The 26,810-nt window shown below is 50.1% G+C and overlaps 1 protein-coding gene across 3 annotated transcripts in view; it reads left to right on the forward strand.

Annotated features, from left to right (window-relative positions):
- Positions 1-26,810, forward strand: part of Loxl2 (lysyl oxidase like 2) — a 79,982-nt gene that overhangs the window by 52,489 nt on the left and 683 nt on the right. Inside the window, exons 5-13 of one of the 3 annotated variants that reach the window (XM_075949209.1) lie at positions 838-1,060; positions 4,476-4,680; positions 8,953-9,104; positions 11,144-11,311; positions 13,903-14,065; positions 16,556-16,799; positions 23,230-23,345; positions 24,359-24,495; positions 26,590-26,701. In XM_075949209.1, coding sequence (XP_075805324.1) covers positions 838-1,060; positions 4,476-4,680; positions 8,953-9,104; positions 11,144-11,311; positions 13,903-14,065; positions 16,556-16,799; positions 23,230-23,345; positions 24,359-24,495; positions 26,590-26,701 — 1,520 coding nt within the window. The remainder of the gene's footprint in view (positions 1-837; positions 1,061-4,475; positions 4,681-8,952; positions 9,105-11,143; positions 11,312-13,902; positions 14,066-16,555; positions 16,800-23,229; positions 23,346-24,358; positions 24,496-26,589; positions 26,702-26,810) is intronic. The other 2 variants (XM_075949211.1, XM_075949210.1) reach the window with 2 other exon arrangements.

A 26,810-nucleotide genomic window follows, 5' to 3' on the forward strand; every position in this document is an offset into this window, starting at 1 on the left:
GACCTCTCTACTGTATGATGTCACTGTGGTGAGCAGACATCCCGATATAGTCTGTGTTTTAGATATCCGGGTGTTGGTAGCCACAGCTATACTAGAAATGTTCCAAGACGCAAATTTTGGTAAAGGGGAGACAATAATGACATCGGAAGAATTTGTCCTTCCTCTGTGTTCACATACCATTCACCCCAAGACAAAGCAGACATTTCTGAGCATGCTGGACTGGACCAATAAGGACAAGACTTCACGTCTGTCCCTCCCAGGGTCCCTGCCCTGAGAGCCTCCTCCCCCAGGGTAGCAGGCAGCTATGCTGTTGTCTTCCTCAAGCATCTCACCGAGTCCTGCCAAGCAGGGGCAAGTACAGAGGCTCTAAAAATCTGGACAACTTCAGAGGATGGGGTGCCTCCCCACATACCCTCTCTGAACCCCGCTATTTTTTATAGCCTAATCTTCCATCAAATGGTCCTCATCACCTCAGCAAGGATCCACTCACTCTCTTTGTTTTTTTAAATGTAATTTAAAGATTGTATTTATTTTTATATTATATGCATTGGTGTTTTGCCTATAGGTATGGTCTGTGTGAGGGTGTCGGATCTCTTGGAACTGGAGTTGCAGACAGTTGTGAGCTGCTATATGGGTGCTGGGAATTGAACCTGGGTTCTCTAGAAGAGCAGCCGGTGCTCTGAACTGCTGAAAAACGAAGCCTGGAGTAGTAGTGCATGCCTATCATGCAGCAGGGGGGAGACTGGGATCTGGGAGCTGGATCTGCCGGCTACAAAAGGAAGGAAGCAGGTATCTTCTGGGATGCCCTGGTTGCCCAGCTCTTCTCTTTCCCTGCAGAACCTTTGCCTTGAAGAGGAAGCTGCGCTACTGGAAGTTTTCTATGAACTGCACGGGCACTGAAGCTCACATCTCCAGCTGCAAACTGGGCCCTCCCGTGTCCCGGGACCTTGTGAAGAATGCTACCTGTGAGGGTGGACAGCCAGCCGTGGTCAGTTGCGTGCCTAGCCAGATCTTCAGCCCCGACGGGCCCTCAAGGTTCCGGAAAGCCTACAAGCCAGAGGTAAGGACTCAGCAAAAGGTATGGGCGCTTGGTCACTGGCAGGGGTCATGATGAGAAAGGGAACAGGAGAGAGCTGGCCTCCAGTCAAAATCAGAGCCCCCTCTGTGGCTCTTCACACAAGGCAAGCACCTTATTGTGGGCCAGCACGGGCTTCTTGTACTCTGTTCTTTAGCCCAGCATGAGCAAGTGATATGGCATAGCCAGCTAGGGACCTTGTGCTTCTGCTAAGTTCCTGAAGGAGAAAGAATCCAGGATTCTGGAACTGTAGGAGGGAGGATGCAATTCTCCCAGGCACATGACATCGACTGTGCTGTTTCTACTCATTATGGCTTATTTCACAAAAGAAAAGCTAACTGCAAAAGCTTTCCCTGTTTAGAAAACCTGCCGTTGCCATTCCTAAGTCATCTATCCACTGGTCACACTATTGCTACAGGAGTCACTCATTGGTTTGAATAGAGCAGAGGTTCTCAACCTGTGGGTTTCGACCCCCAAAGGTCATAGCAGATATCCTTCATATCAGATAATTACATTACCTAGCAAATCTACAATTACAAAGTAGCAATGAAATAATTTTATGGTCACCACAACATGAGGAACTGTATTTTTCATGTTAATTGTTTTTCGTTTGTTTGTTTTTTTGAGTCAAGGTTTCTCTGTGTAGCCCTGGCTGTCCTAGAACTTGCTCTGTAAACCAGGCTGGCCTTGAACTCACAGAGATCTGCCTGCCTCTGCCTTCTAAGTGCTGGGAATAAAGATGTGGCCCACCATCATCCAGTAGAGGAGCTGTGTTAAGAGATCACAGCATTAGGAAGATTGAGAACCACTGTGAGAGTAATTGGGCTTGGGGAGAGAGGGTCTTCCCATGTGAATTAGATCCTTCATTTCAATGGACTGATTCCCCAGAATAGGTGAATGACCAGTCAGGGCAGACTGACCCTCTGAAAAAGAAAGAATCTCTATTCTATCTTCCTTCCACAAGACACACACACACCACCACCACCACCACCACCACCAAACAGTCCTGTTTTTTCTCTCTTTATCCCTCTTTCCAGTATGTACTGGAGCTGTGTCTATCTGTGTGTTTGGGATGCATATGTGTTGTTGGGTATTGGATGTTTGGGGTGTGTGTGTATGTGTGTATTCTGGAAATTGCTAACACAGGGCCACTAGGTAGGAACAGCACATGAAAAGAAGAGAAGGCATGATCATAGACTAGATGTTGAATCACAGGCCCGATAAAGCCTCCGTCGTGACTTGAGGCTCTGGGCCATTTAAAACATCATGTTAGCAGAGTGAGTTCATGCCAGGGGAAAGGAGCTGGGGAGGAAGGAACCTGCAGAGGGAGGCAGTGGTGGAACAGCAGAAGCGCCTCCCAGACCAATAAGTCTCCTCTCCCTTCTCTTCCTCCTGTTTTATACTTTTCCTCTCCTACTTCTGCGATGCCCCACAGAGAGAAGAAATCAGGGAAGGCGGAGGTGTTTGAATGAAAGTCCTAGTAGTGTGTGAGGCGTGAGATGCATGCTGGGAGCCCAGCCCAGTGTGATGATTTAGAGGGACCTCTTAACTTCCTGGCTCTTCTGGGAAACAATAAGCCTGGTTTTCCTGGTCTCTTCAAGGTGCCTTGGAAGTGCAGAGATGTGCCTTTACCAGACACCTGTCGCCCTGTGGCACAGGCTCAGCTATTCCTGGGCCCCAAACTGCCCCTGCCCTGAACTCTCACGTCCCCTGTCCTTTGTCCAGATGGCCCCATCCTGCATCCTCCCCCTACCCTCCCCCCAGCTCTCCCTGTCGTCCAGAGTTCCAGATCCTACTGTTTTGGAATTCCTCTGCTGTGCTGTGTGGAGCAAAGCAGTCAAGTTCATACCAAAGCAATAAACCAAGCGAGAGGCTGACCTCATATTTTCCTTGGTTTCTGTCCTCGCTGCACGGCCAGCTGGATGGCTGTCTGGCCCCTGTGGCTAGGCTGATAGTCTGTCTCCGTCCAGCTGTGATTAGGATGGCGACTCCACGTGAGTGTGAGGGGCCCCTTGTATCCCACTCACGAGCTTGGGAAGGAGACCACGTTTCTCTTGAGAACTGAGGTTAGAGCCTGTGATTTTCCTCACTGTGCTCTATTTTCTGAAGGAAGGAAGTTTTGGGAGCCACTGAGTGTCTCGCACTCACCCGCCCTCCTTTACTGTCCTGGCAGTGCCAGGCTCAGCAGGCCCTGGGGGACTCTCTAAGTGTGGCTAGCCCCAAGCTGTCATTGTGGGGAAGCAAGAGATGACTGCAGAGTGTGTGTGGGGGGGTGCTCTTCCTTGGTACCTTGTTTCTCAAGGTGGCAGAGGGCTTGAATGCTTGAAATATGTCACCTTCGAGCAAGCCTGCCTCATCACGGTCTGAACAAAGTCACAGGCTGAGGACTACCTAAGTCATAGTAGAACCAAGGCTCTGGTCTGGTCTGACTACAATGGCTTCACAGCCCTCTGAATATCAGCAGTGACTCAGCCTTGCAAACTTACACATACATACTCACACACACACACACACATGCGCATGCACACACATGTGCACACATGCAGACATCGGGCATGCAAACATAGGTTTGTACACATACATGGAAACTGAGGCACAGCAGCCTGTGCAGAGAGATGAAGCCAACCCCCATTCTTTAAGATATGATCCACAGACTTCATGAAACTGGCAGGGAATGGATCTTATTCCTGTGTAATTCCAGAAGGCCAAGAAGGGACTGAGGCTTCCAGACAGTGAGTAAGATTAGGGGCAGGGAAACTACCATCTCCACCCTCTCTTCCCGGTTGATGTTTAGATAGGCTGTATCTTCTGGGCTTGGGCGGTGGTTAGTCTTTGCTAGGAAGACTCCCTGTGCCTTGCAGCCTCCCAAACATCTCCTGATTTGGTCTGTCTTTCCTGATAGAGCCCCATGTTTCCACTCTCTGTCTTGCCACTTCCTGTAGTCTCCCTCTTGCATCTCCCTCTATGAGAATTACCACTTGTGTTTGGCTCCTCACCCAGGGACCTCCCTGCAGGGCTAGATTGTAAAGCTCTATTATATAAGCAGTAGAAAATAAAAATTCACTTGGAATCTGTGAAATTGGATGGTAGAAGCTTTTCTCTGTAGATCTAAATGTTGTGAAGCTTTGGAGCTGGGGGCAGAAGGATGCGACTGATGGTGGAATCTAGGAGCTGAGCCTGGGAAGGAGTGATGAGCTGATGGAGGTCTTGGATGGCCTTCCTAGTGGTCCAGCACAGAGGCCCATGAGAAGTTATATGAGAAATTTTTGCCAGCTGACACTCAACCAGCTGAGCGTTTTCAGACTCTGAGCTATGGGGATCTGGCGGGGTCATGGCTACGGGAGACAAAAAGGAGCCGGGCAGCGACGACTCGAAGGATGCATGTCACTTCTGCACTCAGCAGGACCGTGTGTCTCTCCAGCAACCCTTGGTGCGGCTGCGAGGTGGAGCCCAGGTCGGGGAGGGCCGAGTGGAGGTACTCAAGAATGGAGAGTGGGGAACCGTCTGCGATGACAAGTGGGACCTGGTGTCTGCCAGTGTGGTCTGCCGAGAGCTGGGCTTCGGGACTGCTAAAGAGGCTGTCACGGGCTCCCGGCTGGGGCAAGGTAAGGAATGGAGTAGCTGAAGGTAGGAATCTCTCTTCAGAGGAAAACATGGTCCTAGGAACCCGGGCCCAACTGGTGGCCATGATCCCCTCAAACTCAACTTACTCCACTTCTCCCTTGCCCATCCACTAGGGGACCCTGGAACACCCCTCCCCACCAAATCCCCTTCTGACGGATTTGGAGCTGTCACCTAAAGAAGGATGAGTGGGTAAACCGAGACAATAGAACAGCACCTAGTGGACACACCAGGTCTCCAGGTCTCCAGCTCCCTGCTCCGTACTCTCAGCTGCTCCAGTGGGAAGGCCAGAATCCCAGGTCCTTCCTCCAGGAAAGGACCTCGGGATCCATCAAGCATGGTTGCACACAAAAGAACCAACTGTCACCTTGCCTGTCCACCCTGGTGCAGCCTCGCCAATACTGGGCTCCTGAGAGCAGAGAAAGGAAACAGGGCAGCCCTCTCTGATGTCAGGAGACAGTTATGATAAGGGAGCTCGTTTTCATCAAGTGTCCTGAGCAGGTCGTTTATGTGAGGAAAGAGCAAAAGTACAGGAGGCATTTGGTAGGAAAACTCTGGGAGCAGTGCTGTCTCCTTGGCCACAGAACAAACTAGAACCCCCTATTGGGTGAGTCCATGGAAACCACTCAGCCTAGAAAGCCCCGATCCATCAGGAGCCTTCCACAAGACCAGTAGCCTTGTGAGTACCCAGTCTACCCCTGCAGAACTGTGTTCAAGGGAAAGAAGTTTTGGTCTTTCTGGGACTCTGTTCAGCACTGATCAGTACATAGACAGACTGCTATGGCAGGGAGGATGGGGCTTGGACTACAGACAAGTATGGGATGGCCTAGGCCAGTGGTTCTCAACTTGTGGGTCACAACCCCCTTGGGGGTAGTATATCAGATATCCTCCATATAAGATATTTATATTACAATTCACAACAGTAGTAAAATTACAGTTATGAAGTAGCAACCAAATAACACGCAGAACTGTATTAAAGGGTCACAGCATTAGGAAGGTTGAGGACCGCTGTCCTGGGCTCCAAGAGGAAACCTATACTCTTGCAAATGGAGCCATCATGCCAAAGAAAGGAGTCTGGTGAGGTCACCAGTTGCATCCTGGAGGAGGTGATAGCTCCTGCTCACCCAGGCCCTGAACACCACGACAGTGGCTTTCTCTGCTAGGATTCCAGCATCTCGGCTGACCTTCACCTCCCGCTCAATTAGAGAACCCAGAACTCTCATAGCCTAGCAGCGCAGCTCATCCACTCTAGTTCATCTGCTTGACTGTCCTGCATCATGCCCCGCCCCCAGCTGCCCTGGGAATGAACTGAGGAAAGTCGTGGGGTCATAGACCTGCCCTGCTGGAGGGAAACATAGTTTCTCTGGTCCCACGTAGGAGGACTATGAGGCTCATGGGAACCTAAGAGTTGGCCAGTTGCCTAACTCTTATGGTTTTGGCTTCCTTTTTTGACACTGCCTCACTCCCTGACTAGTATTGATGACATTTGCTCCTTTCTAGTACCAAATGTGTATTAAAGGGTAGGTGGCTGGGGACAGGTGCAGCGTTAGCATATGGTGTCGCCTGGCAGTCCCTGCTATGCCACACAGCAACCCATTCCCCTTAGGTCCCAGTGAAGAAGTCAGATGCCTCAGTGTTTCCATGGTCCCCTCTGTTGGTTGATCCACATGGTCTGAGCTTTCCTAAGGTCCTCAGGACCACAGCCACTTTTCCCGCGGCATAAACAAGCCCTCGATGACACGGACATTCCATGTGTCATGAGCAGGGACTGTGTGACCTAATTCTTTGCCCCGCCCAGAGCAGCCAAAGGTTTACAAGTTGCCTGAGGAATTCTAGGAAGAAGATGGCTTAGTGCCTTTGATGTCGGCTGTCAAGGCACTGTGGGAGATTTATCTGCTTCTGCCACGTTGGGTGGATGACGATAGTCACCAGGAAAGGAAAAGTCTCATTAAAAGACATGCCCCAGAGCAGATAGGGTCAGCTCCTGAGTCCTGGCTCTAGCTGATGGAACAAGAAACCACACCTAAACCCATGGGTAGGGAAAGGGCAGAGGCTGAGTCCTCACCCTGGCCTGGCTACTTGCTTGTCTGTGACCTCGAAGAACCTTCTGGTCCTGAGCTTCTTCACTGTAAAACAAGGTAGCTGGATAGGCGATGTGTGGGGCTCTGTCTGGCTTCAGCATCACCAGGGTGGATATTCATATAATGGCAGGCTCTTCCCTCTGTAATTCAGGACTACCCCCCACCCAGTTCCCAGCTGTCTGCTGACACATGAACCTTCCCCAACAAGTGAACCAAGTGTGAGCGATAGGCCTGTGTGCTTTTGTTGAATCAGGGCCTGCTTGTTGGGGTTTCTGTCCTGCCAGGTTCCCACAGTTGTTATGTCCCAAAGAATCACACAGAAGGTCTACATAAGTTATAAAACTGATTAGCCCATTAGCTCAGGCTTCTTATTAACTCTTGTAACTTATGTTAGCCCATTATTCTACTATATGTTAGTCGCATGGCTCAGTACCTTTTTCAGTGGGGGCAGGTCACATCCTGCTTCTTCAGTGTCTGAACAGGACTGGGGAGGAATGGGCTTCCTCCTTCCCAGAATTCTTCTGTTCTCATTGACCCACCTCTACTTCCTGTCCAGTTGTCCCACCTATACTTCCTGCCTGGCTACTGGCCAATCAGCATTTATTTAAAACATGATTGACAGAATATAGACAATTGTCCCACATCATGCCTTAGCTTCTGTCCTTAGAGTCTATGCCCAGAGATGTCCAAGGAGTGATCAAGGGAGGGAGGCACTCCAGGAAGAGGGAGACACACTCCAGTTGAACAGGTATGGTCTACTGAACAAACACTTGACAAAACATTCCAGCTCTGCAAACGAGTGCTTTCCAGCAGAAACATAGCCACATGGGTAGTTTTAAATTTTCTAGTAGCCATATGGAAAAGGGGCGAGAGAGAAAGCAGATGACTCTTTGGGAAGTTCATCATGCTTGAAAAGGAGAGTTCTGGGTGTGAGTTGAGGGGCCCGAGTACCCTTCCTCTCATGGCTGAGGCTCACTCTCATTATCCCAGCCCCAGAAAGACAAGCTTCCTAGTACCATCTCCATGTCGCCTGCCCCATGACTCCTGCCTGCCCTTCAAGTCCACTCTCCACCCTCACCACGATGCCCAGTGCCTCAAGGCATAGTTGGGTTTGGCCAACATTGGATACTGGTAAAAACTGGAGGTGACCAGAGGGGAGAGGCTTAGACAGTCCCCATGGGCACTATGTCTCTCCACGGAGGGAGACAGCTGTCTTCAGGGGTCTTCACCTCTTCATCTCTCTCCTAAGTGAGTTATTGGCTCTTCTCTCACTCAGAGGGTTGTGTCCAAGCCCTAGTGTTATTAGCCTTGAGTTCTTAGCTACCCTGTGATGTATACTCCCTACACCCCATTCTTGACTGGATTTTAAAATGGCCCCCTTTCTAACTCAGACCTCCTACTTTGTGTAGGCTACGTGCTTCCTGCAGGGACTTTTACAGATGCAGTCATATTCTCAGACTCGTAAGTGCCTAGACTATGGTAGCTGCAGGGTAAAGGCGCCAGCATCTAATCTGACTCCTTTATTAAAGAGAGAGACCCAGTGACCAGGGAGGCTGGGTGTATGAGTTACTGTTCCCATTGATGTGACCAAATACCTGGGGGGGGGGAAGGGACTTAAGAAAAAAGAGGGTTTATTTGGCTTAGTTTATTTAAGAAAGGATATAATCCATCATGGCAGGAAAGGCATGGCGGCCAGAGCATGTGACAGCCGGTCACGTGGCATCCATCTGAAGTCAGAAAGGAAATAAAAGACAGGAAATGGTGCTGGGCCTTCAAACTCCCACGAAGCCCACTCCCAGATGACCCACTTCTTCCAGCAAGGCACCATCTCCTAAAGTTTTCACACGCTTTCCAAAACAGCGCCCCCAGCTAGTGACCAGACCCCATGAGCTCATGGGCAGAAGTTTACATTCAAACCATAACACTAAGTGATCTGACCGAGGTCACCTGGCAATTTAGTATTGCACTTAAGGCAAAATACACACACACACACACACACACACACACACACACACACACACACACACACCCCACTTTTTTTTCCAGGGAGAAGGGGCCACAGTTGGGAGTTTTGAAGGTGGAATAGACAGAGTCTGGTTTCTAGGGCCTTTCCTGCCTGTTCCAGGAAATGTCCTCCAGGTGATTTTATAGCATGCATCCTGTTTCCCTTCCTAGGGATTGGGCCCATCCACCTCAACGAGGTCCAGTGCACGGGGACCGAGAAGTCCATCATAGACTGCAAACTCAACACAGAGTCGCAGGGCTGCAGCCACGAGGAAGACGCTGGTGTGCGATGCAACATCCCCATCATGGGCTTCCAGAAAAAGGTGAGAAGGTGGCATGCCCAGAGGCACCTGCGATGCTGAGGCCCCAAAGAATGCAGAGCAGGTGGCCTCACTCTGAAGGACTCTCCTAGGATGCAAGGGTGCTCTAAGATGAACTCTTGACACCTGCTCTGCCGCTGTCAACTGTCAATGTCATTGCCGGTCAGCATTTCTAAGTGTGCCAAGTGAACAAACACATAAATGCCGCTCTTGGTGTGGCAGGTATCCGACATCTCCCTGTGGATGATCCCTTGCTTTAGGACTAGGCATGTGGTACAGGGGCAGCTCAGAATTTTCTACAAGGGACTCAAGATTACCACACCTGACACCTTTGGCATAGATCATCTGCGAAGACTCAGAGGCACCGCATGCACGGATGGCGGGTCTGCAGAGCACTGTGTGAACATAATACCGGCAGCGGTGTATAAACAAGAATTGAAGGAAGTCAGCGGACTTGCAACCGGAGACACAGGCACCACCCTTCCCAAGGCAGGGTGCAATGCTTGTCGACCTTGCTCACAGAGAAGAATCCTCCACCTCCTTGTCTTACAGGAAGTCTAATCAGTGCTACAAAACACCCATGATTTCCTACATGAGGCTCCCCGCTGTGCCTTAAGTTTGTCGGGTGCTACGTAACATATGCCATAGAGCAAATATTGTATGCATATTTAAATAGACACATCGTGGCACCAGATATGGCGGGTTCCTGATAAGACAGCAGTCCTTCCCTGACACCAGAGCACCAAGGCACTCCTGATAGAACTCTCCGTCCTTAACTGTGCCCTAGGTGCCTGCCAGCAACAGGCAGTAGGGCTGTGCATTCCTCTCGGGTAACAGGAATGCAAGCATGGGGAAACCTGCCATCTGGAGCTGCTAGAAGTTTGCTAAGGGAACCCTGTTAACGCTGCAACCCATGGCCAGCCCTACATCCCCATGTGCTGAGTCATTCTCCAGATGAGTCAAAGCTCAGGGACGTGAGAGACCTCAGGCAAAGAAAGAAGGCTTTCCAGAAGCTTTTGGTGGTCTGTAGATAGAGCCGTGCCAGAGCAGATGCCTGCTTGTTGCTACAGAAGTGTTGAATCCTCACTGCCAACAGCTCTCTCATTTCCAAAGGCCCAGGTTCGAGGCTATACTGTCTGAGCTCAACCTCAGTTGTAACGGCCAGCCAGGCATGGCATAGCCAGGCATGGGACTCCCAAGTGTGCCAGCATCCATGCTAGGAGAAAGAAGCAAAGCATCCGAGTTTCATCACTATAGGTCTGCTCCTGGTGACAAAATGAAATACTGTCAGCTTCACCAGTAAGATTGGTTTCTTCCTGGGTCTGCCAGGAGAATACAGCCAAGCCAAGGTATTGCAGGCTTTGGTGTCTTCTGGGGTTTCTCTGGTCTGCCCTGTTTCCAGCCTCCTTCTTACTGTCCTTATGTAACCTCTTTCTGTGCCTGCCACATCCCCAGGGTCTCTTTTCTCCTTCTAAAGGCATCAGTCTGGCTGAATTATAGCATTCTTATATGGTCTTATGTAACCTTAATTGTCCCCTTTGAGACCACACCTCCAAGCAGAGTGGATAGCATTGGGGTTTATGCATAAGTGTTAGGGAATGGGATCCGGATGTGGTTTAGTTGGTAGAGTGTTTGCCTAGCATGCACAAGGCTCTGGGTTCTGTTTGTCCAGCTACAGTGAACCTTCATTCCCTCGGTCACTGGGAGGAAAGAGGCACAGTGAGAGGCTCCGTGAGAGGTCAGTGGTACCTAGTACCTAGGAGGGAGTGTACAGATCTGGCAGAATCCTGATGCTATACACGTAATTCTTGTCACCTCTTAGAAGGCACTTACATTACCAACAGAGTGGTGTTCAGCATGGGGTCCAGACACCTGGGTGAGACCTCACTGACTTCATGATGGCATAATTTGACACACTGGGGGACTCTTAAGGATGCTCTGGATCCAAAGGTGGCCAAGTAGGACTGCCTGGCTTGGAGCTAATGGTAATATGGGGAGACTCTTCCATCCATCCTCATGACCATGTTTCTTGCTATCCACAGCTACGTCTGAACGGAGGCCGCAACCCCTATGAGGGCCGAGTGGAGGTACTAACAGAGAGAAACGGGTCCCTTGTGTGGGGGACTGTATGCGGCCAGAACTGGGGCATCGTGGAGGCCATGGTGGTCTGCCGGCAGCTCGGCCTGGGCTTTGCCAGCAATGCCTTCCAGGTAAGTGGCCCAGGTCTAACAGCCTCGCCCACCCTCCATCCAGCCTGGCCTTTCCCATCATTAGTCAGCTCTTCTCGTCAGCTAACTTTCCTCAGTCGCTAAGAAGGGACACAACCAAGCAAACCCTGGACCAAGGCAAGAGATCTCATTCTAGACATAGCTCCTTGCCTGACAGCTCCAAGGCTCAGGGCAAGTCTCTCCTATCCCAGTCTCAGTATCTAGCTACAGAATAAGGGGCTCCAGCTGTGCCCATCCCTTTGACGTCGTGACACAATGTTGTCACCTACAAAGTTCACGCTGTGCCTGTAAGTTATGAAAACGTTACAGAGAAAATTCATACTGTTTTAAGTGGGTCTTTGACTTTGTGTTGAACAGCATCCATGGTTACGGGGGGCTTTTTGTGATCGCCTGTTGCAACATCCATGGTTATAGTGGTTTTTTGAGATTGCCTGGTGCCTACTGGTTGCAGGTTGGACATCTCTGAGTCACTTACTGCTGCCTTGGACCACTCCATGTTGGGGTTCTCCGCAGGCTGAGCCTGAAGTGTCCTGTATGCTGTTTTTAGAAGGACCTTTGGTCTTCGAGGAACATGGGGAGCACCCAGCATGAGGATCAACACTCCAAATGACTTAGTTTGTTTCCTCGAAGCCCTCTGTGAAGGAACCTTTTCCTCCTTGCTGTCTCTGCCTCATTTTTTACTGATATGCTAGCAAATCTCCAGGCTGTGTCCTGAACTCTTGTCACATTGGCTGCACCTTCCTGCCAGAACCACTCTCAAATGACCTAGTGACTAAAGAGATCCAGTAAGGTCATTCTGGTCTTCATTTCTGCTTCCCAGTCATAGACAGCACAGGACTAGAGGCCCTTGTTACTCCCAGTACCATTCCTGCATGATAGTCTGGGGCAAAGTTCCCACTCCGCTGTGCCCCGCTTTCCCCACCTGTGAACGAAGGGTCCGTATTCCTCAGTGTCCCAGCTCCGAGTATTGCCATGAAGCAAATCAAGACTTTGTGGTCCATCTTGTCTGCTGGCCTGACTCTCCCTCCTGGTCCCATATAGCCTCTTCCTTCTGAGGAAGGAGCTCAGCATCCCTGCTGAGCTTGTCTGTCTCCTATAGTCTGACCTGGGTTGAGTCGTGAGCCAGGGATCCTTTTGTTCTCTATCTGCAGCTTATCATTCTAGTATCCAGGAGAGACACCATCTAGGAACTTAACCCCCTAGAGCAAGCTGGACACACACAACACTTGATTCTCCAAGTGACAGATCTGCTGTCTGGCTGTCTTTCTTCTCTGTCAGCTCATTCCCAAGACACTTGGGCCTCGGCTTGGGGTTCTAAACAGCCACCTAAGACAAGCCCGGTCTCTGTTTAGAGCCCTAGGTTTTTCCTGTGGAGGATTAGAGGGATTCTGTTCAGATTCTATGGGAAACACAACCAATAGGATGTAGATACATTCGGGGACCCCCGCACAGGTACCAATCTCCACAATGCCCCAGTCCTCCTATGAAATGGTACGGTGTTCCTTTAGAATCTACACAAGCTCTCCCCTGAAGGTCCTTGTCTTTCTATGGCTTGTCATCACTAATATAGTGTAAATGTTATGCTTATGGTTATGGTATTATTCTTCTTGGGGAACAGTAAAAATAACAAAAAAACTATACATGGTTAGCATAGTTGGCATTTTAAAATATTTTCTTTTTTTTAATTTTTCAGTCCAAGGCTGTAAATCCATGGCTATAGAACTCAAGGAGAGAGGGCCAACTCTGTATCTCTATAGTCTATCTGAAACTGGGTATCTAAACATCAGTCAATAGATTGATTTGACAGATAAGCTCCCATGATTTGGGAAGCTGACAAGTCTAAACTGTACAAGGCTGTGGCCCCAAAGAACAGCTCAGATTGTGTCTCAAGTCCAAAGGCATTCTGCCCCGTTCACAAAGGGACCTCAGTCTTTTTGCCTTGTAAGATTTTTCAACTGATTGAATGAGACCTATCCCCCATGATGCAATACAACTTGTCTTACTCAAATCAACGATTTAAATATTAATCTAACTTAAAAACTCCTCCACAGAAACATCTAGAATAGTGTTTAAACAACTATCTGGCTGTTGTCACTAAGCCAAGTTGATGCATAAATAAACCCTGGAAACTTCAGAGCACGCAGGTTTTACGTTCCCTTGTAAGCTCTTTACTTGCCCCTCCCCCCCACACCCATTTTCTCTACTGGGAAGTTCTTGAACTATAAGAGTGTATGCTAACAGTGTTTTGAAGTTCCATAGCTAGAAGGAGCTTAATCAATCTCAGCATCACAAACCTGGGGGCTCCTCAGCCAGCATCCCATAAAGTGCTTTTCCTAGAATTAAATCCAGGAGCTGAATTTTGTAAGACAGTCAATTATTGTCATATGTGAATGGTCTTCTCCTCTCGTGCAAACCCAGGGTTAGTCATAGATGCCCCTCATTCCATCACCATCTGGGATAAACAGCTCTCTGTGCCTCATCTGTCTCCACCTGGAAAATGGGATCATAAAGCATTGAGGGTTTTGTCGAGCCGGAAGTTGACATACTGTGACCTCTTTGGTTGGTTTCTTCAGGAGACCTGGTACTGGCACGGAAACGTCTTTGCCAACAAAGTGGTCATGAGTGGAGTGAAGTGCTCGGGGACAGAGCTGTCCCTTGCACACTGCCGCCACGACGAGGAAGTGACCTGCCCTGAGGGTGGAGTGCGGTTCGGCGCTGGAGTCGCCTGCTCAGAAAGTAAGGCTTCCCATAGGCTGCTTGCCTCTCTGGCTTCCCTCCTGTCCCAGATTCTCCGGAGTTCAGGGTACCATCAGTTACTCTTCCCACAGTGTGAGCTCAGGAGAGGAAAGCACAGTGGATTGTGGATCCTATTCCCCAACCACAGGCCCTGGCTGATGGCATGGTAAAGAGGGAAAAAAGGAGGATTAGTTTAAGGAATGTGTATCAGTCACTTTTCTTGTTTTTAGTATTGTCTTAGTTAGGATTTCTGTTGCTATGAAAACACAGTAACTCTTATGACCACAGTAATTCTTACAAAGGAAAGCCTTTAATTGGGGCTTGCTTACAGTTCAGGGGTTCAGCCCATTATCATCATGGTGGAACATGGTGCCATGCAAGCTGACTTGGTGCTGAGAAGGAGCTGAGAGTTTTACCTCTTGCTATGCAAGCAACAGGAAATGAATTGAGCTGTTGGGCGTGGCTTGAGCATATAGGAGACCTCAAAGCCCACTTCCACAGTGACACACTTCCTCCAACAAGATCACACCTACCCCAACAAGGCCATACCTTCTAGAAGTGCCACTCCCTATGAGTTCATGGAGGACAGTTACATTCAAACTACCACAAGTACCAAATGCCTGATAAAAGCAATTTAAGAGGCTGGGCTGTGGTGGCACACACCTTCAATCCCAGCACTCAGGAGGCAGAAGCAGGCAGATCTCTGTGAGTTCGAGGCCAGCCGGTTCTACAGAGTGAGTTTCAGGACAGGCTCCAAAGCTACAGAGAAACCCTATTTCAAAAATCAAACAAACAAACAAAAAGCAGCTTAAGAAAGGAGCAGTTTATTTTGGCTAATAGTTTGAGGATTAGAGTCCATCAGGAGCGGGGAGAAGGAGGCAAGCTGGTCACATTCTATCCACAATCTGGAAGCAGAGAGAGATGAATGCTAGAGTTCTCCTTTCCATGCAGTTTGAGACTCTTGTCCATGGAATGGTATCACCTGTGTTTATGGTAGGTCTTCCCACCTATGGTGGTTCGAATAAGAAAGGCCCCTGTAGACTCACGTAATTGAATACCTGTTTCCTAGGTAGTGGACTCTCACTGCCCTACACATACAATCTATCTTCATCTCTACCTCTCAGCATTTTCTCAGCTGCATTTCCCTCTACCCCACCATGGCTGTATGTGTCCCCATGACCACCTTCCTTCAGTACTGTATGTATTATGCAGACTCGCGTGTGGGATGGGGGAAGGCACACGGCTCTTTGATCTCCTTCCCGCTAGCCAGGCTAATGCTGTCTCTGCTTCCACTCTCCCATGCAGTCTCCAACGTGCCTATTGCACAAAGAAATAAATGTTGATGAATAAGAGTTGATAAGTACTTTGACAGTATAATTGTTAACGCAGTGTTCGTGGGTGTTGCCTATGTGACATCCACAATGGAAAGTGTGTGCGCTGAGTGTTCAGAACGAAGGCCGTGGTGAAGTCACGCGATGCAACATGGGCAGGCACGGCCAGAGGCACCTCAGCCTCCCTATGCATTTGATTGTCAAATCAATTTTCAGTCATTGTATATTCAGAAATGTTTTACTGTTCCCCGAATTTTTAAGACCGCCACATTCATTTACACAACTTCATTCGGGGTTCTCAACCCGCAGTTTATGAAGCCAGGCCTAGGAGGTTGTCGTGAATTGTTCTCTGAAACGCGTGCTTCAAGGCTGTGTTTCTCAGGTGGCCTCAGTTCACATGGGTGGAAAGAGGCCTCCATCCTCCATCCCCAACAACATGGACAGCATCCTTCCCGTACAAGCCCTGTGCCATGCTGTGATGAAGGGAAACAGGAAGAGCTTGTGAGAAGGCAAGTTCGGCCATATGCCTCAAAGGCTTAAATCATGCTGCTCTTTCTCCTAGAAATCTCTCTGTCAGAGACATATTCTAAAGAACTCACACGCGTACACACGCACACACCACACAATTTAGGAGCAGGCTGACTACAGGATGTTGATAACAGTCTTGCCTTTCATTGAAAACTTCTAAGCAGCCAAGGTATTGCCTCCCTAAAAGGTAGAAGCAGGGGGTGAATTAAATATTACAGAACCATGAAATGAATGTTCATGGTAGTGTTTAGACATCGACAGTCAAGATGTGTTTTAGGGAAAGGGCATTAGTAGGCCATAAATCCGCATGCATACTTGGGGAGAGAGAGTCACACCAAGGGTGAGTGGGGTCTCCTTTATTATTGTTCTGCTTTTTATTATGGGGAGCCTGAGGGACTTGAAAGTAGAGAAAATGATCTAAGGAGGAGCCCTTGTGTCCATCACCCATATTTCTGGTAGCTGAAGGGGGGTGTCCAGAAGACTTCTGGAAAAGAGGAAGTATCGTTGCGAGTGACAAAAAGGTAACAAGGAGGAGCCCAGGCCAGCTCCAGGACGTGCAGGATGATAGCACTTTTCTCAGGGGTGACCTTGGAAGGGTTTCCTGTTTGTGACCCATGTCGGTCTTCCCCAGCTGCGCCTGACCTGGTGCTTAACGCAGAGATTGTGCAGCAGACTGCCTACCTGGAGGACAGGCCCATGTTCTTGCTGCAGTGCGCCATGGAGGAGAACTGCCTCTCAGCCTCTGCCATCCACACCAACCCCACCACAGGCTACCGCCGCCTCCTGCGTTTCTCCTCCCAGATCCACAACAATGGCCAGTCCGACTTCCGCCCCAAGAATGGCCGCCACGCATGGATCTGGCATGACTGCCACAGGTAAGCCACGCCTCCGTTGGTCAGCTACCCAGCCCGGTGTTCTTCAGGACCCAGACTAGGGATCTAGAATGCCAGAGTCACCCTAAGAAGGCCAACGATCCAAGATCTAGGTAGAAGAGTAATCTGTTTCTCCAGAAGCCATTCTCCACTCCCAGTTTACGAACTGCTCCCCTTCTGCTGAGTCCCTGCATTTTGGCTCGAGCGCTTTTGACCCTAGGAGACATGCTGATCTGAATGTCGGGGCCCTCCAGGAACTTTCAGTCCGCAGTGTCCAAGGGTATGCGCAATACATTTGTTCTCTACAGAGAACTTTCAGGTCTGGAGCCTTGGACCCTCCGTTCGTTAGAAATATATTTTGCATACCAGAGTGAGGTTTATTTTGAATTAAATTTTAAAGTCAACCTACAAAAGAATGGGTTTTCTTATGGCATTTGCATACATATGGTTATACTTTTAATGATTCTGCTCAACCACTGCCATTTCAAATCTGTCCTGGTCATCCTCCTGACTCGGTGTTTTTAATATCTCTAGGAAGACAGGGTGAGGGGTATGGAGATAGGAGCTCCAGGTCTCAGAATCATGAGAACTGGTCTTAGCCTGCTAAGCTCAAGTCCCTGACTAGCAGCCTGACATTAGGCCAAGTGGGCCACGCTGCTGGGACTTCTGGGCCCCCTTCCAGTTTGTCTGTGGCTATGATCCAGGTGCTGCAAAGACTGGGTCAGGACAGAAGAACAGGGGGAAATCCTACAGCCAGTGCCCACCAGGGCCTGTGGAAGCCACCAGGACCTCTTCCTCCTCCTATTTTTCCTTTGCTCTTCTTGGCTTGTAATCGAATTCAGACTCCACTGTCACTGCGTGGTCACATTTTGTCCTCAGTCTGGGCAGATAGAGGACACTGCGGGCATGCTGTTGGAAAAGTAGCTGCTGTTCTTCCCACTGGGAATCCCTCCCCCAGAGGCCCATGAACTCCTAGTAGATCTCTTCTCTGGGCTCAAGTATTCCATCAATGACAGGAAACATTTGTCTTTCAAAGTGAGGCCCCTAACGGGTGTATCTACCCTTACAGCAAGATCTGAGCATGCTGAATGCCAGAACTGGCTGAGGACCCCCACAGGTCTGCATAACAGAGCCTGGAAGCTCCTTCCAGGCTTCCCTCCAGCTCTGAGGTTACAATTACATCAGAGGCAGACGCACTGACATTTGGCCATTCCAAGTAACAGACTACTGAATTCCATGTAACTACCTCAGATAGCCTAAGGAGTTACCATTTCAGGGGTCTCTGCCGGGCCCGTCTTCCCTAAACTGTGCTGCTCTCCCTATTAGCTCCTCCAAAGTTTCATCAGATGTCTCCCTATGGTTTGCTTCTTTCTCATGTCATAAATCATGACCCACTCACGTTTAAATCAGTTTGAGGATAGAGTTGTACAACCTATCCCAAAAGAAAATGCTACAGTCCCAGTTAAGCCTCTGATTTTCCTTTGAAACAACTGGCTGATTGTTGAAAAGGCCCAAGGAATCGCTTTGTCTTCGCCAGGGTATAAACTGGAGTAGAATTAAAGTCTTGACAGTCTCCGTGCCTGGTTTCCCTTAGAGACCATGTGGCGGGGAACCAGGGGCTGACTCTGCCTATGGATCTATAAGTGGGAGGTAATTGCATCCCAGCCCTGCATATGGTGGCCCACCCAAGATTACATGGTGGGAACCTCCAAGTGCCATCTGCTTGCTCTCAGAGCCTCAGTCTCCTAAGAACAGTTGTATGGTGTCACCATGGCAACATTGTGATCTGGAGTCCCAGGGACTCTGACCCTCCTTCCCCACTTTTCCTGTGGCCTCTTTTCTCCTTGGCCTACAAATGTTTCCATCAATGGTTTGGGGGAGAGACGGGGGAGGGGAGAAAAACACGAGCAAAGCATACGACCCTTTTTCTTGTCAACTGGGCATGGAGGTAACACCCTCAAGGGTTGTATTCTCACTTGCATTGTGCCCTTGGTCAGTGACCATGGCATAGTCCCTCTCCTGTCCTTGTGCCCAGGGACTGGCCCCACATTTTCGTAACTAACGTAGCATGCTGCAGTTTCGATGAGGGATGGACAGCGTAGGCACAGGTGTATATAATTATGACCGCAAGATCCAAGGATCCTCATGAGACCTGTGCATATTCTCTCAGTCTCCAGAGCTCCAGGTGATGGCTTCAGGTTCCCTGGTTTTGTTTTACTGCAGCTCCTGAGACAGTGGCGAACCTGGGTTCCCTGTCTAGCCAAAGCTGCCCTCGAACTCCCATTCTTCCTGACCCAATTCCAAAGTGCTGGAGCACAAACGGGAGACTATGTCTGGTACTCTTCAGGCTCTTTGGGAAGACCTTCCAGGGGAGCTGACGTTAGCTCTGTTAGGTCCCTTGCAGAGGCTCCTGAAAGTTGGCCTGGCCCTTCCTCAACTCAAGAAACTTGTTTCTGAAAGAACTGACATTCCATTTCAGCAGTTTACAAACATTCTGAAGCGGTGAGTGGAGCCATGCAGGAGAGAGAGAGAGCCCTGGCCAGGTTAATGTGAATGGGAAAATGGCCACTTCTGCATTCATTAATGCTCCAATGGGGAGCAGAGTGATGCTCTTGAAGACACGAAGCTGAAACATAAAGATTTGTGCTTGTAGATGCACTTATGGTGCCCTTGGTTGACCTCAGGACCCTCATTGCAGTCAGCTGTATCCTGGGGGCTTGCTCTTCCCTGCTTGGGGAATCTCAGGGTGCAGTGGGATGGAGTGGAGAGAGCTGGGGGAGCAAGGGCATGGGTCCCTGCGCAGGTGATAGCCCCTGGATTCAGGAATGGCACAGTTGCAAAGAGGGGAGTGTCAGCCCCTCCAGCCTGCCTCCATCATGTGCCTAGCAGTTCCTACAGGGTCAGAACTCACAGATGTAATGATGCCCCCTGAACCATCTAGAGGCCCTCATCTCTCCATTCAGTAGGCCTGACACATGTGGATGATGAGCTAGATCCCGCAGAAGGACCCCTGTCTTTTATGGCTGTCCTTGATAGGACTGCAAAACACTCAAGGACATCTTCTTCGATCTATAGTAACAGTCCATCAAGACATGTACAGTTTCCTCTGAACACACTGTGTCTGTCTTCCGTCTACACTGCCATCCAGCCCCACAGTAAAGGTCAACTTTCTTTTTTATCCAGATTACAAGGACTTCAAAAAGCTGTATTGGCAGCCTGTGTCTGTAATCTCAGTGTTCCGTAGGCAGGATAATGAATTTGGGGCCACATAGTGAGTCCGCGGCCAACCTGAACCACTCTGTCCCTGTCTCAAGGGAAACGGGGGCCGGTGGTGTAGCTCAGTAGAACTGTTAGTATTCCCAGCACCACAGGAGGGGAAATCAAACATACAAATATAAGAATGCTATAAAGCACAATGCCACGCTCCCGTTTTTAGTACTCTGGGATCTCTTCTCAAGCCTGCAATTTCCGGTGCCCACCCCAGGGCTCAGTCCACCCTTAGACTATGAGCTGCTAAGAGGACCACTGGGTTACCCAAGACTTTCCCTCTTGCCTTCCCAGTACCCATCAGTGTCTCCTGGGTGGAGGCCTACGGGAGGTTAGATGGCTCTCATTTCTACCTCAGACCAGCTAGGAGAGACCTGTGGCCTCTAAGAGTATCGTATCTAAGAGATAAAGCAGACACGCTCCAGGACAGAGATCAGCAAGAAGCAGAAGGGCACAAAGCCCATGGCTTCCTCCCAGTACGCATTCCCAGGAAGAAAACCGAAGCTAAAGTAGACTAAAATCTAGACTGAAGCAGCTCTGACTCCGGGAGGCCACTTCACAACAGCCCGTCTGTGGCACCGTCTGAATTCTGTTTAGACAACGGAACATCAGTGTACTTCCCTGCGATCTTTCCAGCCGGTCGGCAAGTCACATAAGCCCCTCTCTGAGGGAGCAGACATTTTTCATTCCGTGAGTCAGACCTCATGTCTCATCCGCTCCCTGCAGGGAGCCAAAATAGACTCCCTCGGAGTCATCACTTCATCTGCTACAAAATGTTCCTTGTAAGGGCTGTCCGCTGGCCCTGGCCCAGTTCCATTTTACCCAGAAACATGAATGACCTGGGAGAGCCCAAGTTAGCAACTTCTGACATTATTTATATAGCGTGAACAAACTCGGGAGGAAGAAAAGAGGCTCTAATTTCCTCTCTGGAAACCCTTTCCATTGCCCTCTCCTCTCCTGCTCACATGGTGGAGGAAGCTCCAGACTGCTACACCAATGGGCCAGCTGGTGACAGGACCCCAGGAGCCCTGAATACCGCAGCTGTGACTGCGGATGGGCGGAGCCACAATAAGGCCTTCGGCCAATACTGAAAACATCCTTTGTTACAGCCTCATTTGGCTGTCCTTTTATTTATTTATTTATTTATTTATTTATTTATTTATTTATTTATTTTGAGACGGGTTCTCCTGTACCTGTCTTGGCTCAAACTCACTTATCTGACTGAGGATGACCATTAGCTTCTGATGCCCTTACCTCCACTTCCTCAGTGCCGGGTTCACAGGCCACCATGCCTGTTTATGTGGTACTAGGGACCCAACCTGCGTGCTAGGCCAGCGCTCTAACAACTGAGCAGCATCCCCAGCTCTACGCCATTTATCTTATTTGGACCTTACATCACCCAGAAGTTGGCAATAATATTCTTGCTTTACCAAAGAGGAAACTTGGGCTGGGCATGAACAAAGTTAGGGCTTCTGCCCCCACAGTGGTCTTAAGAGGCTTTCTACACTAAATGTCCCCAGAATAGGAGATGAGTGTGATAGAATAGTTGAAGGTGCCACACAAACACACACACACGCACACGCGCATACACAACACACACACACACACACGCATGCACACATGCACACACACACACGCATGCACACATGCACACACACACACGCACACACACACACGGCAGGTGGAGATGAGGCTAAAGCCAGCCTGGTCTCTTTTGTCCTAGGCCTGCATAATGGATGCTTTTGAAAGCCCCTCGGCCACCCTCAGTAGCACAGTTTCCCTTGTTATTCCTGAACCAGATGCGTCACTCTTAAGCACATCTGTTCTCAATTTCTCTCAAGTGATGGCGTGGACCGCTGTAAACAATCAGCCAAGGGAACTGCACCCGGCTTGTGCACGCACTGCCTCAGCTGACTCCCTTCCAGAGCTCTAGCGATGCTCTTTCCTGAGCTGCTCTCATGTCCCTCCCCGCGGACCACCCACTCTCCATCCCGGAAACCTTCTAGCCCCTTATCCTTCCCCTTCCTGTCTGATTTGCTCAGTTTGAGGACCACAGCCTTTCCCAGGGCTCTCGGGCCAAGCCCAGGCCTCCTCTCCCACACCAGAGTGCTCACATGTCACTAGGGTACATGTGTGTCCTTCTCTGGCACACACCCTATTTCTTAGTGACTCTTATTTCCCTGTGATTGCTGCCCCACCCCTTTTGTCATCTTTCCTTCTCTATTCCTACTTTTAAAAAAAAAAATCTTTTTTTTTTTTTTTTGGTTTTTCGAGACAGGGTTTCTCTGTGGCTTCGGAGCCTGTCCTGGAACTAGCTCTGTAGACCAGGCTGGTCTCAAACTCGCAGAGATCCGCCTGCCTCTGCCTCCCGAGTGCTGGGATTAAAGGCGTGCGCCACCATCACCGGCTTTTTAAAAAAAATCTTAAAAATTAGTCTGTTGTAATAGGTTTATACTAGTTTAAAAAATGCCAATAAAAAAACTAATTTATGAAGGTTTGTTTAGCTCATAGTTTGGAAGGTTCAAAGCCATGGTGTCCAAGGGTAGCAGATGGTAGCACCTCTGTGTGGGGATGTGCATAGGAGCAAACACACCCGAAACCAGGAAGCAGAGAAAGAAAGGGACTATGGTCCTGAAATCCCTTTTAGGGCCTGTTGTTCCCCATCACCTAAGATTCTCACAGGCTTCGCCTCCAAATAGTCTATAATGCCCCAATGGCGCCCCCCCCCCAGCAAAGAAGCTTTTAATAACATGTGTGTTTGTTAGACCTATTGCGAATCTGGAGAAAGACTCCATGTGGGAGTGGGCTGAGAGCCAGCTGGGCACTCAGGAAGGACCCTACCTATTAAAACGCTTGTTGTATTGGGCTGATTAAATTGCCAGGCACTCTGCTGTCAGCTGTACACACCGATATCCCCAACATCCTACCCATTAAGTTATGTCACCCCCACTCCTGATGAGGGGATCAAGGCGTGGCAAGATATCTGACACCTCTGCTCCAAGTCACAGTCTTCCCTTCTCTCTTAGTTCTTTCTTCATTTCTCTCCCGGCCACCCTTGGCCCCCGCTGCCTCAAGGTTCTCCCAGAAGCCAATCACCAGCTAGGAAGCTGCTTCCAGGCAGCCATGGTTCTAGACACTGACATTGGGCCCTGTTTCTGGCCCCCAGGCACTACCACAGCATGGAAGTGTTCACCTACTATGACCTGCTGAGCCTCAACGGCACCAAGGTGGCTGAGGGTCACAAAGCCAGCTTCTGCTTGGAGGACACAGAGTGTGAGGGAGGTATGTTTGCAGGGGGAGGTTGGGGCACCAAGGTGGCTGAGGGTCACAAAGCCAGCTTCTGCTTAAAGGACACAGAGTGTGAGGGAGGTATGTTTGCAGGGGGAGGTTGGGGCTTCACGGAACTTCAAACACTCCCACCGGATTGAACCCAGTCCGGGCGGATGGAGGCTAGGCCAGGCACCTCTCCATGTTACTCTGGCCACTGCTGGGTATCCATGTGGCCTTTATTAGCCAACTCTTGGGGCCTTCAATGGGTACACATTGGGGCTGGGGAAAGTGGTTCTCAAGTTGTCTGTCCCCAGGGCTGTTCTAACTGGTGGACAGAGGGCTGCATGGCTTCCAGGTGAGGTCTGGTCACTTGAGCCTGACTCATGCCTCTGCCTCTCTGCTTGTCACAGACCATGCCTCCTGGTATCCCAGTATCAAACTCTCCCCTTTCAGGCTATAGGGCCCTGAGATGTTCCCATCTTTTCTCCCTGACCCTCATGTACATATTTTGCTTCTACCTCGGGTAGGTTATCACACCTTTCTGTGATGGCCTGATAGGACACCTGCCACTCTGACACACTAAGGACCTTTTCAGGACAGATATCCGTCCTCTGCCTATGGCCCACATGAGGTTCTAGACCCTGGCGTAGCCCACTCTTGACATCATAAAATCACATAGAAAAGAGATTGTGAATGAGTCCTGTGAGCAGACCATCTGTGAGGGACCAATGTCTCAGATCACCACGATACTCATCCCTACCCCAGGCTGAGGAGTTTACAGGAATGCCAGCCTCATCCAGATTGGCCAGGGAGCACTTTGTGGTGGAGAGGACCTCGAGCCTGGCTTGGAGGGAAGGCTGGTGTGTAGACAGGAAATTGAGCGAGAGGGTTCTGTTGAAATGAAAAGGCGTCGGAAACCCCCATGGGAAGGATGGAATGGAACGAGGCTGGGAGGCTTGGTTGGCTGGAAGGGGTGAGGTGGGGACCATAGGTGCATGGCGATGCTCTTCTCTGCCCACCCACAGACATTCAGAAGAGTTACGAGTGTGCCAACTTCGGGGAACAAGGCATCACCATGGGCTGCTGGGACATGTACCGTCATGACATTGACTGCCAGTGGATAGACATCACCGACGTGCCCCCTGGAGACTACCTATTCCAGGTGAGGTGGGGAAAACCCAGGGCTGCTTGAAGAGAAGCGACTTCCTCGGTCTCCTTCCTGTGGGTGTCCAGAAGCAAAACTCGTGAGTCCAGGCAGGGTGCCACAATCAGACGCCATCCTATCCGACAAGCATCATACCTGAGGCGCATGGGCCTGAGGGATACTGGGTCTGCAGGGCATGTTGGGAGCCCATAGTGCAACCCAAGATGTAGAGACAGTCATATATAATTCAGTTAACCTCCGGAGCTTGAAATCAAAACCTATCTCTGAGCTAATTTAGACGGTGATTCAGGAATCAGTTCCATGAACTCTGAGGCAACCCACATCTCCAGCTCCCCCTCAGCCACCATCCTGATTTCCTCTGGTCTTCACACCTTGCTTTGGTGTGTTCTACGGAGGTCGAAAGCAGCTGCGTTATGCTGCAGCTTTGCGATGTTCCTTCCTCAGGAGGATCTGCAAAAGGGCCATCTCCATGCCCATCAGCGAATCCGTCAGGCTAGAAAGTCAATCTAAGGACAGCCTGGCCAGGGAACTGCTTTGTGAGGGCTCCCAACAACCCTGCCCCGAGGAAGAGCCAGGGAGCCTTGGCTTCTGCCTTCCTGCAGACAGTTGTGGCGTACTCCAGCCAGGCCCACGTGGCAGGGGAGAGAAACACTGTCTCCCAGTTTTCTCCTGGCACCTGGCTGCATTCCTGCCTCCAGAGACTTCGCTTCCACATAGCCCCATGGTGTTGCGTGTCCCAGCTTGCCCAGTGGGATGGCAAAGTGTGTGACCAGAAATGGATTCTGCTGCCTTGAAAGCATTCCTCGTGGGGAATTCAGCCAGCCCACGGTCTAGCCCACAGTCTCTACTGCTAGACACTCCCTTGAAGAGCCAACACCTGCAGAGAAGTAACCGCAGGGCGCTTTGAAAGGGTCCCTGGGCCCTTTCAGCTTTGAAAAGGAGACAGCCAAGCACTTTCTAGCCACAAGCCAAGCCCAGAACCACAACGGGCCTGGGAGCTGAGCGCTCTTATTTAAAGGTGGACTTTCATGGCTGTGGACATGTATGCAGTGCCTGGTGGCTCATACTGGCGACTTGCTGTCACTCAGCAGAGTGAATGTGTGTATCATCATATCTGCTAAAAGTGTTTAAAGGTCTCTGGTGGCCCAGACTGACATCTAGCCAGGAAGTGTATCAACCCATTGACTCTGAGTAAAGGGACACTATTAGTATCCTTATGTCATAGCTAGGCAAATGCAGGCCACACAGGTCTCTGTGTGGTGTTCTTGTCCCCTAAGCGGTACAATCAACAGATAGGTAGACTTGGGAGTATGCCAGTGATTCTAATGACACGTAACTCTGGATGCCCTGGACTGTAAGTCACCAGTACGCAAGAGCTAGACTCTGTGACAGACAACAGGGATCAGAAGAGGACTCCCAAAGGGAGGAAGTGACCAGGGGTGCACAGACTCAGAGGCAGGGATGGGTGGGCAGATGGGTTTCGGGGGTCCTTGCTTTGTCCCCTCTAGATACAGAGACCTCAATCCACTTCCCTTATATGCTCCTATGTTTTGGAAGCTTGGTTTTGAGGGTGGGGAGGACTGTGGAGACCACACAATTCATCCTAGCCTTGCTCCTGTGTGGGCCACACCCACCCTGAGAACCTGACTTGAGCCCAGGTTGCAATTGGATGCCCTCATGTTCATGCTTCAGGGGTACTAGAATGGGCAGGGAACTGTCTGGACCTTAGTGTGGGAAGTGCTATCCATCCCCATGTTGAGTGGGTGGGGCTGAGGGGACAGCCAGGATTTAGGGAGAAGAGAAATCAAAGAAAAATCAGGCCACCCCAGAGAGGGACATTTACCAGTTTGTCTGGATGGACAGAGCCACACGGCACATGGCCTGGGTAGGTTGTGGTTAGCAGGCCAGACACAGGCTTTCCAGAGTAGCCCCTACCACGCCAGGATACAGCATCAGACCCAGATGACCTCAGTTTGCACAGCGTCTCTTAGGAAAGACCCAGCCATATTGTTAAAGGCACGCAGTCTCTGCTCTGGAGTGGAGGATGGCCAGCAAGGGAGTTGCAATGTTCTCTGACTTGATTCCCTCCAGGTTGTCATTAACCCCAACTATGAGGTGCCAGAATCAGATTTCTCCAACAACATCATGAAGTGCAGGAGTCGCTACGATGGCTACCGCATCTGGATGTACAACTGTCACGTGGGTACGTTCGCTCGGTGGCCCCGCCCTCCTCAGGGTGCTGAAGACACAGGACACAGCTGCCCTACTTTCTCCAGGAACCAGAGGCAGCTAATCTGGGAGACACTGGGAGT

Source organism: Microtus pennsylvanicus, chromosome 15, assembly GCF_037038515.1.
Source record: "Microtus pennsylvanicus isolate mMicPen1 chromosome 15, mMicPen1.hap1, whole genome shotgun sequence".
Lineage (NCBI taxonomy): Eukaryota > Metazoa > Chordata > Mammalia > Rodentia > Cricetidae > Microtus > Microtus pennsylvanicus.